This window comes from Urocampus carinirostris, chromosome 15 (genome assembly GCF_059441175.1).
Source record: "Urocampus carinirostris isolate Australia breed hairy pipefish chromosome 15, RoL_Ucar_1.0, whole genome shotgun sequence".
NCBI lineage: Eukaryota > Metazoa > Chordata > Actinopteri > Syngnathiformes > Syngnathidae > Urocampus > Urocampus carinirostris.
The window spans coordinates 23,907,762-23,924,862 of NC_142363.1; the positions used below are offsets into that span (position 1 = coordinate 23,907,762).

The 17,101-nt window shown below is 39.7% G+C and overlaps 1 protein-coding gene across 1 annotated transcript in view; it reads left to right on the forward strand.

The window, feature by feature from the left end:
• Positions 1-17,101, forward strand: part of grin3ba (glutamate receptor, ionotropic, N-methyl-D-aspartate 3Ba) — a 258,657-nt gene that overhangs the window by 188,626 nt on the left and 52,930 nt on the right. Inside the window, exons 3-5 of the mRNA XM_088354891.1 lie at positions 400-896; positions 3,387-3,658; positions 9,291-9,527. Coding sequence (XP_088211017.1) covers positions 400-896; positions 3,387-3,658; positions 9,291-9,527 — 1,006 coding nt within the window. The remainder of the gene's footprint in view (positions 1-399; positions 897-3,386; positions 3,659-9,290; positions 9,528-17,101) is intronic.

Here is a 17,101-nt window from a genome sequence, read left to right on the forward strand (position 1 = left end):
GCCCTGATTTTTGTGAGCTGGCTAGATTTTCTTGTGCGCGGAAAAGCTATGGGTAGTGCGCAATTGTGCACACGCAGCTTAGCGGGAACATTGCGCTGGATAAATGTTCTTGTGCGCTGAAAATGTGCGGGCAGTGCGTGATTGCGTACGCGCGCAGCTTAGAGGGAACATTGAACGGCACCATAAGGAGCTTGACAGAGGCTGCAATAATGACACAAGAAGATGGCGTCAGAGAGTAAAACAGTTCTAAATTCCGCACAGTAGCTTTAAGTGCATTGTGCAGTTGCTATTTTCTTTTATCTCTGCAACTGGTTTTCGCCCAATTACTTTGAATATAAACGTGAATGTGACCTAAATTTAAGAATGGGTCTTTATACTGTATCTTCTTTACCTTTCAAGGTTTTTTCCCAACACATCTTTCACTGGTGCAACGGGGCTGATTCAGGTGGACGCTGGTCTCTCCAGGATACTTTCCTCACAGCTCTTCCACGTCTGGAGTCTCAAGAGGGGCGCCCTGGGCCAGCCAGCATGGGTCACCGTCGGCCAGTGGTCCCGTGGCAGACTGGAATTGGAAGGCGGTGCCCATAGGCTCGTGGGAGGCTTCAGTAGCAGTCAGGGTCAAGGTCTCGGTGCAGGAGTCAGGGGCGGTGATGGTCAAGGGGACTTGAGCGCCGGGGGACGCTGGCGACCCGGACTTTCGGTAGAGGGCCACCGTTTACGTGTGGTGACACTGGTGGAGCACCCTTTTGTGTTTACTCGGGAAGTGGATGAGGACGGGCTGTGTCCCGCCGGACAGCTCTGCCTGGATCCCAGAACCAACAGGTCAGAGGTGATACACGGACTGTTCAACCAGCTGCATAACCCCAATGCGACAACCACAGACTGGGAAGGCAATGGTGAGTCTGATTTATGGTTTCCCTGCCTGGGTCAGGGTTTAAATACCACATATGATTTTAGCTCTGAAACTGATCTTAAACTTGAAGAACCATCTGATGAAAACAATTTACAGTAAACTGCAAACTACAGAGTGCTCCACATGCTCATATTTAAGAACAAAACTCAATTTTTTTCTTTGGACAATCCTCACCTGATTTTAAGCCACAGGCTTAAACATCCATTAAAATTAGCTAATTATCATCAGTTTTATACATTTTAAGCCTGGCGCATACCTAGTGCCAAACGTGTGGCTTCAGAATGCAAATGGCGCCCTTCCCCCCCCACAAATGACATCCCCATTCCCAACACACTGCCCACCATATTCTACTGGTGACAGACCAAACCAAACCAAATATGCGCATAAAAACTGAGCCACTGATTTCAGTATTTAATTTTGAATAAATACGGCTTAGATGAGATTATATTCAGTAGGGTGAATATCTCCATGAGGAGAAATTCACCGCCCTTGTACATTGTGCTTTAGACAGTGCCACAGTAATTGTAATTAGTTGTACATTGGAGGTAACAAAAATTCGCCTACCATTCTGAAGTGTTATATCATGAGCGAAAGAGGAACACTAGGCAGTCAGGGAACGTAATTTATGATGTAATATGAAATTAAAGCACCATGTTGTAACAACAGTCATGTTACAAAATTGTATTAATAATAATAATACAATACAGTACTTGTTAATGAGAAAAGTAATTGTTTTAGTCCCAACATTACTATTACCTAATGTCGGTCTTACTTTTGGACCCACCATGCAACCGTATTTACAAGCCATGACCCAAGTCAAGAAAGAAATATTCACTTCTCAAATGTATTGGATGTAAGGATTGTACGGTTCGAACCAGATAAGTAGAATAGATTCATATTTTCCAAAATCAAAAATAAAAACGGAAAATGACCATTAAAACTAATACTGTGCTTAAATTTTCAATGTTGATTTAATAGTTTTCACCCTATATGCGTTTGCCCATACTCAACATATATAAACAAACTACAGTGGAACCTCGGTTCTCGACCATAATCCGTTCCAGAACCCTGTTCGAAAACCGATTTGTTCGATCACCTAAATCATTTTTCCCATTAAAAATAATGTAAATCGTTTAAATCCGTTCCAACACCCTGAATGTTTAACGTTAACATAAAGCTAACCCAGGCTAATCGTACGTCCGCGTTATCGTAATCTTCCGAACGAAAGATTACACTAACATGAACGTTTACAAATAATAAAAACAGGTCGTTTACAAGTCATTTAGCGCCCGGGTCTCCACAAAAAGTGGTGAGCGGTTCATTGGAAAGAGGGCTCCATTCCAACACGCTGAAAGTCCGGCTCCGTTCCAACACCCTGAATGTTTACCTTGAATGTTTAATGTTAACATAAAGATAACCTAGGCTAATCGTACGTTCGCGTTATCGTAATCTTCCGTCCGAAAAATTAAGCTAACATGAACGTGTAAAAATAAAAAAAGGATAAAGAAAATAATTATGAATGGGATTTCTTACCTTTGTGGTGGTCAGCAGAAGGCGCAGGTGGACAGTGGAGTATTCCCTAGCAAGATCAGACACTCGCACACCTCCTTCATATTTTGCTATTATTTCTTTCTTAAATGCAATAGTTGTACGCACTACTTTTCTTTTTTCACCTGTAGCAACTTTGCTGCTTGCACTGACTTTCTAAAACACTTCGTACACCTATATTAAAAGCGAAAGCAAAACGAAGCACGTAAGCACGCAATAACAGTTCGTCACGAAAAGAGCGATCTACACCCGTACGCCGCTCAGCATCGCACCCTAGCGTTCGCACTCACGCATTACTGTCGTTCGAACTCCGATTTTTTGACCGAACAGCGAAGCAATAATTTCTCGAAATTTTTGGTCGGACTCTGATTTGTTCGAACTGAGAGGCGTTCGAAAACCGAGGTTCCACTGTATGTCTGTCTTTTTCTGTAGTGTGAAATGGCGGGCGTGAACTGGCATTTGAAGGGAATTATCACCATCTACTGTTAAGGAGTTTAAATGACCCTCAGTTACTGTTTACTTTTCTTAGCATTATTTTCCCGAGGCCAGGGCCCGGGACTTGCTGAAAATGGGTCTGCAACCCAATTTGGTGACTTAACCAACCAGTTGAGAATCACTGCTCTAAACTATAACCTCATTTGTCCTGCAGCATTTTTTATTGGCTTCTGGAGTTTAATCCTGTTCCTCTTTGCCCAAGCAAACCCCAAATCTAACCGCCAATTAAACCCTAACCTACTTCCCAACCCTTGCACCTAACCCCCAAGGTGTTCTCCTCTCGAGGCCAGCGATGAGGTCTTGGTAGTCCGACAGCTTGTTTTAGCTCTGAACCTGCTCAATGTGAAAAAGGGCTGACAAGAGTCTGAATTAATTTTGCGGTTCTGAGCTTCATCAAAATTCCCACCACATCACGATCTACCACTCGCAGGCCTGCCGGAGGACCTGCGCAAATGCTGCTACGGCTACTGCATCGACCTGTTGGAGAAGCTGGCGGAGGATATGGGATTTACCTTTGACCTCTACATCGTCGGGGACGGGAAATACGGGGCGATGAGTGGCGGCGGCCGCTGGACCGGCCTGGTGGGCGACCTGAGGAACGGTATCGCCGACATGGCTGTCACCTCGTTTTCCATCAACTCGGCCAGGAGCAGAGTCATTGACTTTACTTCGCCTTTCTACTCCACCAGCCTGGGCATCATGGTACAGTGGCTCATAGTTACTTCCAGTTTGTGGTATTTTTGGCACCCTAACGATGACGGGGAATGAAAGCATGCCTGACAATCTTCTGTCAGCCCTGTTTCTTTTATTCCGCCAGTGACGGTATGTATGAGTAATTTACTGTCAGTGGATGTGTCTTTACTCAATCGTACATTTTTTCTGGGACTCGTTTTTTTCTTTTGAAAGCATACATTAGTACACAAATGTATCCCTTCACAGAGAATGCCAAAAAAGAACTAAAAATAAAAGCTTCATTAAAGTAAGGTTAACAATGGTTTATATGACAGATTGCACTATGTGCTGCACTATAATGTTATGCTATAAGGTACACCTTCCAAATACAGTAGTTTATAATAATTGTTTTCATATAGAATAGAATAGAATAGAATATACCTTTATTGTCATTGTTACAAAATGGGTTAACATATTGTGAAAACAACATTGGGCATGACACTCCAGTTTCACACATTCACAGTGAGGTAAAGAAACCAAGAAGATAAGGAACAGAGAAGATAAGGTTATAAAACAAGGAGGATAAGGTTATAGTTATAATTTACACAATATTTACTCAAGGAAATGACGGTGTGTAGGATGTTACATACAGTTGGTATCGTAAGGGTTGGTGCAATATGCATTTGGTGCAAAAATAGTCAACATAGTGCAAAAAAATAGTCAACATTGTGCAAGGTGAGCAGTAAACATAGTGCAGTCAACGTTGTGCAAGAAACAGACATGAGTACCATTTTACGTTCGTATGAGGTAGTGTGTTTGCAAGAGTTTTCAGTTTTTTGTGCGGTGTGTGTTTAGGGTGGTAATGACTCTGGGGAAGAAACTGTCCCTGAGTCTGTTTGTTTTTGTTTTGTGTGACCTGTAGCGCTTGCCGGAAGGCAGCAGGTCGAAGAGGTGGTGGCCTGGGTGAGAAAAGTCCTTGATGATGTGTTCTGCTCTGCTGAGGTAGCGAGAGCAGGCAATGTCCTCCAGACTGGGCAGAGAGCAACTGACGATTTTCTGGGCTGTTTTGATGACCCTCTGGAGCGTTTTCCTATCTGATGCTGTGCACCCAGCATACCACACCATAATGCAGTATGTTAGAATGCTCTCCACTGCGGCTTTGTAAAAGGACACCTGCAGCTGCTGTTTTAGATGATTTTTCCTGAGTACTCTCAGGAAATTTAGTCGCTGCTGGGCCTTCCCTACCACCGCTCTGGTGTTTGCAGACCAGGAGAGGTCGTCGGAGATGTGCACACACAGTAATTTGAATGAGTGGACTCTCTTTACACAGTCTCCTTTTATGATGAGAGGTGCTGGATTCCTGCCATTCCTTCTGAAGTCCAGTATCAGTTCTTTTGTTTTTGTGGTGTTTAGTATGAGGTGGTTTTTCGAACACCACGTTGACAGTGACTCCACCTCATCCCTATATAAGGCACACTGGACTATAAGACACATGAAAATCAAAACTACATATTATTCTCATACAAAAGGCGTACTGAACTATAAGGCGCATGTAAGACCTACATAAAGGTTGTGCATTTTACCAACTTACTTTATATATTAGTGCAATGGTTGATACATGGAGACATTTTGGTGACCAAAATTGTAAAACATTATATGCTAATGGTATCAAACTTAAACCCCAGACCTCAAGTGATACAGTTGACCCATGAAAAGGCATTTAATTGTATCTCATTACCACACTATTTGAATCACGGTGCCAGAAACGAATGTTAGAGAAAGGAGAACACACAAAGTTATCCTGAAAAATATAAATAACTGCATCGTGTGATTCATGATGATATACATGGGGGAGTTGTTTCCCTTGTTACGCTCTTTTTGGTTCATTTATATCTTTATAGTCAGTGGAGCCTTAATTGGTCATTCTCCGTATCCTGTGTGTGTGTGTTTTTCAGCATCATTCCCAATGTGGCCGCTTCTAGATATGGCTAAAAAGAGTTGAAATGTGCCTCTTTACTCTTAATCTATTAAAAAAATAAATAATGACATTTTTTTGACAAGTTAAAATCACAATTAGGAGTCTGTTCCTTTTTTCCCACCATATAATGCCTGTTTTCCACTCGCAAATTTTACTTTTACAGTTGATAAATATGGGCAGCACGGCGGCGCAGTGGTTAGCGCATGTGTGGCACAGTTCTACGGCCTTGGAAACCTCCTGTCTGGGTTCAAATCCAGCTACCGGACTTCCTGTGCGGAGTTTGTATGCTCTCCCCGTGCTTGCGTGGGTTTCCTCCGGGCACTCCAGTTTCCTCCCACATTCCAAAGACATACATTTTAGGTGGATTGGTTGGTCCGAATTGTCCCTAGGTGTGAATGAGCGAGCGAGTTGTCTGTCCCTGTGTGCCCTGCGACTGGCTGGCTACTAGTTCAGGGTGTCCCCTGCCCACTGCCCCATGATTGCTGGGATGGGCTCCAGCACCCCCGCGACCCTACTGAGGATAAGCGGTGCAGCTAATGAGATGAGATGAGAGTTGATAAATATGAGAACACCATCAGGATTCGTACAAAAGTGTCAACAGGTGTCTGCACCCCCCACCGCCTGATTTCACCCTTCGGCTTTTCTCATTCGGCAACAGGAGTTCATTAGCAAGTGAATAATGAGTTTATCCCTACGCCGGGACTATTAATTATAGAAATTCCAAAAACCGGCAGCAGTTTTTAGACGCCGTAACGGCTCGGGAGGAGACAAGTGAGTGGAACCCCGAGACTCGCTGCCGTTATGCCTGCGATTTGTTAACATCTCCCTATGCAGCTAACGCTCAACAATGTATAATTTCATATGACACTGGGGTCCCATTTCGGAATAAAAGCTCATCTGTCTCTGAGAAACAAAAAAAAGACCCCCAAAAACTCCCTTGCCCTTCCAGAGCAGACAAATAGTGCAAAATGTAAAACAATGTGGATGCTTTTTACAAGCTAATTATGGCCGGCTGTGTTTACTGAAAAGGCACCTCGGGCAGGTGGTAAAAATACGATGCAGATACTAAAATGGCTCTGCTCGGATTTTGGAGGAAAATGGTACACAAGGTTAGTTGCGTAAGTTGTCTGTTTTTAGTGGGCTGTGGTAGAAATAAGGGTGTCTGAGAGCTACGTGAGATTTAAAAGAACGTTTTTACTAAACACAGGGTTTGTACGGTTATTAAAAATCTTTGAAAATGCTTAAATTTTACTGTTGTGTTTTCATAGACTGAGTAGTACTTTAATTTTGGCGGAAGTGCTTGAATGCTTGAAATGGTTGCCGTTTTTCTCAACAACTATGCTTAAAAATAATGCAGAAACGGCTCTCTGGTGGCTTCGCTTTGTCGTTGCATCGATCCCTTCGTGATTAACGGCAGTTGGCATTAGTTTGTATGGCATTGTACCATGAATCGTCATCGGCCCCCTATATGGACAGAGGTTTGTCTCAAAAAACATTTGCACACAGATAATTCAGATCCAGAAAGATATTTGAGATATACTCAAGATCTAAACATATTTCTTGATAATCGCACACGCGGTACACAGAAATCTGTTAGTCACAAATATATTTGTGGGATTTGCAAAATACATGATTCACACCAGATTTTCTTTTTTAATGGTACTGGAGAAATTGGAAAAAAAATATATTTTAAAGTCCTTAAAACGTTCTTGAATTTGGCGATAAAAATGTGTATGAAACCTCTAAATAAAGTGTTAACTAAATGAAGCTTTAACTAAATTAACTGACTAAATAGATAATTAACTCAATAAAGTAATACATAAATGAATCATCAATTAAATAAACATTTTATATTGTATTGAATGTATAATTTTCTCATTATTTCTGATTCTATGGTAAGTGTACCATATTATTCGACCAATAAGGCACACCAAAAATTTGCCAGAAACTTGAAATAGGTGCGCCTAATTATCCATTGAGCCTTATCTGGAAAAACAGTAATTATTTTTCATTATAAATTGTTTCTTTTTTACAGCAAATATTTAAAGCTCTATTGTGTAATATTTGACCACTAGATAGCACTGTATTGTCTAATTTGTACGAAACCCATTGCCAGCATAGCAGCAAGTTGCCGGTCAAAAATGGCAGCGACCTTGGGTACGGACTCCACCTTGTAAAATAAATACAAATTATGTTTTTTTTTTTATATAAAATATAAAATTGGTATGATAATTTGGGTATTTTTGCATAATATTCAAATCAAAATGTCTTTGTTTTTCAACCACTAGGAGGCACAAAATATTTCACACTGTCCCTTTAAGTTATGTGTACACTAGGAAAAAAAATCTAATTTGAAGTAGTGTTGTTCTTATTTTTTGGCTCAAAAACAAACCAAACAAAAAAAAAAACGTATACTAACTTGTATAGCAGGTACTGTTGGCTATTTTAAGTATTACTTTTTTTTTTCCCCAAAAAATCTAAAAATGACTTATAAGTGTTATTTTAAAATAAGCAAAATTATCTGCTAACTGTATGAAAAGCGTTTATTTGGGAGGATACATTTCTAAATAATTTTAATACATTTTTGGATATTAGCAGTGTCCACATTTTTTGCTTTTAATTATTTCTTTTTCTGTGAGGATTACTTTTTCAAATGATTACAAAATAAAGATACACAGTTTAATTAATTGGATGAAACATTAACATTGATATTAAGAAAAATATGTTTTGTCAGTATCCCTAAAAGAAACATACTCAGGTTTGGGTACCTGGCTAAAATAAAATAAAAAATAAAAAACATAACCCTCCCTTCAAAATAAAATTGTTGTGAACCAATACAATAGGGGGATTACAAAGGAGATGCAAAATGGAAAAAAATACAAAATAATTATTGATACAGTGCTACCAAATATAACACATCTTTCGTAGTTTACTATACTGGTTTAAAGTAGATTACCAAAAAAAATTACTGGGGAAAAAAATGATAATTCTTTGAAAATGTTGACGGATCCTTGATTATTTAGGTTGTGCTGGGGCCATCTGCTGGACACTTGCAGTAACAACACGTTTGTTGTGTTTAATATATTTGGGGGGCTAAGAACCACTACATAAAAGTAAAAAAATGGAGTATAAAAACATTTCCAAATCTTCAAATTATTTTTATATGTTCTGAAATATTTTTTCTTAATGTTTGGCGCTTTAATTTTAAGTTAGTTGAATAAGTCTGATCAAATAGTTTTCCAAAATTATGACTGTTTTTTACCCCTTAATATTCCGAATGGTGGACAACACGGCGGCACAGTGGTTAGCGCGTGTGCGGCACAGTTATGAGGTCATGAGATCGAATCTCCTGTGTGGAGTTTGCATGTTCTCCCCATGCTTGCGTGGGTTTCCTCCGGGCACTCCGGTTTCCTCCCACATTCCAAAAACATGCAGGTTAGGTCAATTGGCCGGTCCAAATTGTGTGAATGAGCGAGTGAATTGTCTGGCTGGCTGGCAACCAGTTCATGGTGTCCCCTGCCCACTGCCTGAAGATAGCTGGGATGGGCTCCAGCACCCCCGCGACCCTACCGAGGATAAGTGGTGCAGATAATGGATGGATTCCGATTGGTCAAAATGTTCTACTAGTTAATTTTGGGGTACTTGACTGAATGTATACTGTTTAAAAATATTCTCTTTTTCCAGGTACGCAGCCGAGACACGGCGGCCCCCATCGGTGCCTTTATGTGGCCCCTGCACTGGTCCATGTGGGTTGGCATATTCGTCACGTTGCACCTCACCGCCCTTTTCCTCACCTTGTACGAATGGAACAGCCCCTTCGGCATGACCCCCCACGGGCGAAACCGGGTTCGAGTCTTCTCCTACTCGTCCGCCCTCAACCTCTGCTACGCCATCTTGTTCGGGCGTACTGTCGCCACCAAGGTAACATCGCTCGAAGGGTTTCTTAAAGGGACACTGAGTAATATTTGACTAGTAGATATCCCTGCATTGTGTAGTGCAACTGATAACGAGTGCTTCAAAGCACAAGTAGGAATACAAACTAAAAAATTGATGGGTAATCATCGATTATGAAAGATTTATTTTACTGGTATGCAGTGTTCCCTCTAAGCTGCGCGCGTGCGCAATTGCGCAATGCTCGCACACTCTCAGAGCACAAGAAAATCTAGCCAGCGCAAAAAAAATGAGGGCTCAAATTACTAATTAAGAAGCGACTCAAGTCAAAGTTACAGTGCATGAAGGTAAAAATACACGTGTTCCCCTGACGTTGTGTCCTAAATGCGGTATTTTGAAGTCGAGTCGAAGGAGAAAGAAGTTGAGTAAAGTTAGTAGAGTTTGTCAGGGAACCGGCTTCTTCGGCTCGGCTCACTAAAATGAACCGTCTCTTTTGGGTCCTAAACAGCTCTTTGGGTTGTTTTTGCTTCTTTAATCCCAACATGACCAAATATTATGTAAAATTATGCACAAAATGACTTAAAGGAAGGGGGGAATAGAACAAAAAAAGAAAAAAAAGAAATGTAGGAAAAAAGTAAATAGAGAACAAAAAGAAAAAAGTAAGAGCTTGGAAAAAATAAACACAAGGAGATTTTTTTAAAGTAATTTAAAAAAAGTAGAAAAAAACCACGGAAAAAAGAAGAAAAAGTTTGTGTTGCATTCAAATAATTTCCAATTATATCAAGTGAATCTTGTTGCTAACATTGTACTTCCACTAAAAAACGTGATTAAGTACAGTTCTGTATCTTACAACCGACTAAATAAGGCCCCAAAAATGTTAATATTATGCGACAAAATATATCAGGAAGTAAAAAGAAATGGATATCTTGTGAAAGAATTGTAAGAACAAATGACGTTTGTAGGCCGTACAACCTTTGTAATAGCACGAGTCAATTCATTCAAAAGAGAAAAATAATTTTGCATTGCAGGAAACTCAGCAAAATGTAACCTGATGTCAAGTTTTTGACATGTTTGATAATTATCTTGCCACACTTGGGATTATGGCTGCTCACTGTTGTTTCAAGCGTTGCTCACCGACTTTGTGTAAACGCTCAGACCCGTGGAAAATTACAGGGAACATTGCTGGTATGTGCTCTGTAATTCCCAATGTCCCTTAAAGCAAGGAGCAAAAGACAATCAGACAAATGGAGTCAAATTAATGTAATAGAGGACTTAAGAGGGTTTTTGTGGCACAATAACAAGAAAAAAATGCACAGAAGGAGCAGAAAAGATTGATTGAGGACTGGGTTAGATGATCGGCAGTGATGAAGTGGAGAGCCACGGGAGGATAATGCAAGGGTAAGTGTCGCAACAGAGATTGGAAGACTTATGAGCCGGGATTAAAATGGACAAAATTGGGAAAGTAGGGAGGACGTTGTCTCTCGGCGAGACAAAATTTGAGACAGGTGAGAGTCCATAAAGAAACTAGAAGAGTAATAAGACAGAAAGCTGTCCACTTGAAAGCTTAATCAAGGAAGCGGCGATGAGAAACAGTAGTGAGACGGAGGTCGGTCATGGTCACATCACCGGGAAAGAAGAATGTTCTTTCAGTCGTGTTTTCGAAGAACGTTGCTCTGCTATGATTAACGAGTAGATTGCAAGGGTCCCGCTAAGATTTGATGCCGGAGTGAATAAAACCTTGCAGTTCCTTAAAGTGTGTGCTTCCCAAGATGGTGGGTAATATAAAACTTTATACACCTGAGTCTTTCAAAGGTCGATTGGCTCACTTCTGACTATCAAAAAGAATAAAGACGTAAGATCGGGTTTAGAAAATCCAGCCCGGCCTAGCCTAGCCCGACTAATTAACCCCATAACTTTCTGACGCTGGAATTTTGGATGTTACTTATTGATAATATAGCGCTTTTCAAGTCAATGACTTCCCAAAGTGCTTTACAGTGTGTTTCACATTTCCCAATAGGGGCCATGCAACCATGTAAGGCGCTAACCTGCTTATTGGGGGTATTAGGGGTTCAGTGTCTTACCCAAGGACACTTTGACATGTAACATGGAGGAGCCGGGATTCGAACAGCGATCTCTTGATCCTAAGACGAGCGCTCTACCTCCTGAACCACTGCCGACCCGAAATAAAAAAACAGACTCCTAAAATGATTCTCAATAAGGTAGTTAGCTCTCCCGTTTTGATTGACACCTTTCTCGGCCAATCGCAGGCTTTTTTTAAGTACCGCAGGCCAGGTTAGCCTATTCGAGCCTGTTTGATAAAAACGGATATTGGCTACAACAGGTCCGAATATCTTTGGCCAGTAGTAACCCAATCGAATGATGACTGACACGATGGTGAGCCAATCGAATTTCCAACATAATTTTATGACATTTTCCAGGGGGTTTATTTAAAACAGGGCCGAAAATTATGTGAAGATGGCAATCCCTGAATAATGTTTGCACACAATTATTACGCGCAAGTGTCCACAATCATTGATTTGACTGGAAAGAGAAGTCAACCATTTACTATTCATTCACAATGTCTAAAATATTGGCCAAAGTAAAATACAAATTTGCAAATTTTATAGTGTGGTAAAGTAGTCGTCTCCAAATGGCCACGTATAGAAACGCCTAGCATAGCCTTACAAAAATGTGTAAAATGCAATGTTTAGTTTTTCAGATTATTATCAAATTTGACAAGATACCAGGTAAGGCTTCAAGCAATTGTCTCGCCTGTTTTCTAGCTAAGATGCCCAAGCTACGCTCATCTGAAGGCATTTAATTGCTAAAAAAATTCAGGCGAAAATAAAAACTTTATATTTCTGCATGTTCAAACCCTGATTACTGAATGCTAGTAGGCCCTTGCAGTGCTACCTTTCAAAAGAGACCAAAACCATATTTTTCAAATGTTTCAAGAACAGCATTACACTTACTTCGGGTACATCTTGGATAGAGATTCTAAATGAATTGTACAGGAACGTTAAAGCCGAATGTTTACATTTTATTTCTGAGTACTCGCAGGAGGAAGGGTGATTTGACGAGTGCACGCACTGACAAGCGTTCAGATTATTAACAAAGAAAAAGAAAAAAACAACAATGAGAGGTGGATAAGTCAGCGAGTGAAAAGCCCGGCCCGAACCCAAACATAATAATTGACATTTTAAGCCTGGCCCAACAAGACCACTACAAAAATATGTTTTTTCAAAACAATGTCAAGAGAAGCTTATTGACAATTCTGGTGTCTGGTTATGGTCAACTGCCTTATGGTCTGGTCAGGGTTTGTACGGATGCTTGAAATCCTTGAAAATGAGTGAATTTTAATAGTGTTTTCAAGGTTTAATAAAAGCTTGAAGAAGAGATAAGAAATGGAAATGACAAACAGGTGGCTCATGGTCGCATCACCGGGAAAGAAGAAAGTTCTTCTCCTCGTATTTTTGAAGCATATATCTCTGCTGTAATTAACGAGTAGAACGTAAGGGTTAGATTTGATGCCGGAGTGAATAAAACGTCGCGGTTCCGTAAAGTGTGTGCCTCTGAAGATGGTGGGTAATATAAAACTTTATACACTCGAGTCACTCTAAGGTCGCTTGGCCAACTTCTGACTATAAAAGAGGATTCTTTTCCCGGACGAAGTCAAGAGAAGATTCTTGATCAGTCAAGTGTCTGGTTAAGGTCTGTGGCCTTATGGTCTTGTGTCCCTATTGGGTCCAGTCCAAATATTTTAACTCATTTACTGCCGATGAGAGTCAGAGATGTGTTTGGCATTAAATTATTCACTGTTATTAACGCCTGTTGACGGTGAATGAGTTAAAGTCTTCGGATTGGGCAATTAGCATATCAAGTACAGTGGAACCTCGGTTCTCGACCATAATCCGTTCGAGAACCCTGTTCGAGAACCGATTTGATCAATCACCGAAATCATTTTTACCATTAAAAATAATGGAAATCGTTTTAATCCGTTCCAACACCCTGAATGTTTACCATGAATGTTTAACGTAAACATGAAGCTAACCCAGGCTAATCGTACGTCCGCGTTATCATAATCTTCCGTACGAAAGATTACGCTAACATGAACGTGTAAAAATAAAAAAATCAGGTCGTTTACAAGTCATTTAGCACAAGTGGCTAGCGCTTCATTGAAAAGAGGGCTCCGTTCCAACACCCTGAATTTTGGGCTCCGTTCCAACACCCTGAATGTTTACCTGAATGTTCAACGTATTCATAAAGCTAACCCAGGCTAATCGTACGTTCGCGTTATTGTAATCTTCCGTACGAAAGATTACGCTAACACGAACGTGTAAAAATAAAAAATAAAAAGATAAAGAAAATAATTATGAATAGGATTTCTTACCTTTGTGGTGGTCAGCAGAAGGCGCATGCTGTATTCCCAACAAGATCGGAAACTCGCACACCTCTTTCATATTTAGCTATTATGTCTTTCTTAAAGGCAATAGTTGTACGAACAACTTTTTTCACCTGTCCTGCTTGCACCGACCTCCTTCGGAGGCATAGTTAGGGGCTAAAACACTCCGTTCACCGATATTTAAAGCGAAAGCAAAAAGAGGCAAGTGCGCACGCGATAACAGTTGGTCACCAGGGGTGGGGGCGAGCTACACGATCTACACCCGTACGCCGCTCAGCATCACACTCTAGCGTACGCACTCACGCATTACCGGCGTTCGAACTCCGAATTTTTCGTTCGAACTGAGAGGCATTTGAAAACCGAGGTTCCACTGTAATTCCAAACAGCAGTTCTGCTTTTGCTCTCCTTTGCCTCACTGTTTGGGACAAAGCAGAAGTAATTACAAAGAAAACGATGTCAAATATGAATAACAAATATCAACTAAAGTTGGGGGCAATCAGAAGGCAGTCAAGGCTGTTTGGTTTCTTGTTTCAGATCCAAGTCATAGGGGACTGCGCTTAAGGCAGCTACTTCATTTGTACATAACAGTGTACATAACAGCTTTTGATTTAGAGCATAAAATATAATCGTACTTACATAGTTATTTTCTACTTTATTTTGAAATTAAACTTTATACATTTTTATAGTTCGTAGCGTGTTTATGTATGTAAATATACTAAGCAGTTTTTTCATTACCATTATTTTTATTTCATTTTTCAATTAGGTTCCATAAATATTTTTTTCCAATTTAACATATTTATTTATTCATTTGGATTTGATGTTTGAATTAAGTTCTATTCATCTGTTTTTGATTGTTTGTTTATTTATTTGTCATTCTTTTTTTCCTTATATGAATTTACATGTTTATGATTATGTTTTTAATGATCCGTTCATTATTATATTTTATTCATGTAGTTATGTACGAGTTGATTGATTTATGAATAGATTTATTTATCTATTCATATTTGTTTAATATCTTGTATGAATCTTGTTTTGTTTATTTACTTTTTTATTTATTTGCTTGAATTTATTTTATTTATCTTCATTTAATTAATGAATTAATTCATATAAATATATATCCATTAATATATTCATTTATTTCTTTTAAATTTTTATATATATGAAATTATTCAATCATCTGTTTTTATTTTCATTCTATTTTTGTTTGTATTCATATATGTATGTATGGAATCATTAATGATGATCATTTGATTGATTTATAAAAGCATTTATTTATTGACATACATTTTAAATATACTGATTTGTTTTATTTCCTTTCTGAATTATGTTTTATAGATTTCATTTGATTGATTTATGTATTAGTTTCATTTCAATTTAAATGACTTTATTTGTATTTTGTATTTGAACGATCCATGTTTACTTTCGTTGCATTCCCTGCATTTATTATTTTATTTATGTATGTAATAATATGTGTTCATATATTTATTTAATGATTTTTGTTTTTTATTTTCTGTATGCATTTATTTATAATTATTTATTTGAAAATTGTTTTTGCCATTTTCTGTACTCAGTAGTCCAAAAAGTAGGAAGTGTATTGTATGCATATTATGCGCATGGCACTGACCTATTTTCCAGTTCATCAAAAAGATAACAAAAAAATTGAATCCCCTGAAAAATGGTAAGTCTGCTCTTAGACAAGTCAAGGCCCTGATTATGGGTTCTGTTCATATCCAAATGGTAAAAATGTCTTCCAAAGACAACTACCGTAAATTCCGGACTATAGAGCGCACCTGATTATAAGCCGCACCCACCACATTTCAAGAGGAAAACCGATTTTGTACTTACACAAGCTGCACCTGTATATAAGCCGCATACGCCCACATTAAAAAATTTAACACAAACACAAAATTAACCCAAACCTGACTTTAAGTCCCGCGATTGAAACTGAATGTCCTTCATTAAAGTACACAGTCCAAAAATCACAGCCGGCAAAATGAACGGAAAATGATACCGGTACTTAAGGTTTGATGCAGACCTGCAGAGTCCGGGTCCCGTTGAAAGTAATCCAAGGAAAAAAGTGTATATTTCCAAAGGTAAGGGTGGGAAAAATATATATCCACTATTGTCCGTCGCGTCCACAAACACGCCTCACCTTTACTCCACTTCCCATCAGCCCCCGTTTGTTTCGCCCCTTCTTTTTGATTCGCCCGTGCAAAACATATCAGAATAAGTCTCTAAAATGAATACATTACAAAAATATACAGTTGCAAATACATACTATACATGGTTACCCATATTTACGAAGAAAGACGGTACACCGGGAGAGTTTTAAAAGCTTTAATAATGATAATATAACTTTCATCCCAAACGGTGCCTATGACAGGGCAGTTTATTGTAGCAACACGCTCGCAACACAGTAAACGGGTCTGTTGAAAAAACATACCGTACTTGTAAAAATCACGGTAAACCGTCCTCATCTTCCTCCTTAGAACTGAAGCCATCAAAGTCTTCTTCCTCAGTGTCGGAAAGAAACTTTGTCATATAGACGTCGTCCCACGCTCCTGCAGCCGGACTCGCGCTGTCACTGTCGCTTGAACTCTAATCCACTCCTGATTCTGTGCCCTCCTCTCCGTCACGCAGCAGACCGGCTTTTCGAAAACCGTTGATGATGGTGGATTTTTTGATTCGCCTTTCTTTTTGCATTTTGCATGATGAGGGTATGTTTACGCTAATTTAATTTGTGCACAAGCCAAGAAGTTGCAGTCTTCTTCGGCGCATATATTCCATCGGTCTAAAGCTTACCTTTTGTACTCGAGCGCCGCTGGCGGCCGTTAGAAAAATTAGTATTTTCCGCACTATAAGGCGCACCTAAAAGTCTTCATTTTTTTCAAAAGATGACCATGCGCCTTATAATACAGTGCGCCTTATATATGGCTCAATATTAAGTCGCAAGGTCTCGCAACTTACGCAGCAGCCGCCGACTCGATTTTCCCCTGAACGTGGAGTAGTCCGCGGTGTATGCCGGCGTTTCATTGGCTAACCAATGTGTCAATCATCATTTGAATCGATCGCTATTGGCTGAAGTTATTCGGAGCCTCGGATAGGCTAGAGGGCCAAAACAAACCCTGTAATTGGCCGAAAAAAATGTGTCAATCATCAGTTAAATCGATCGCTATTGGCTGAAGTTATTCGGAGCCTCGGA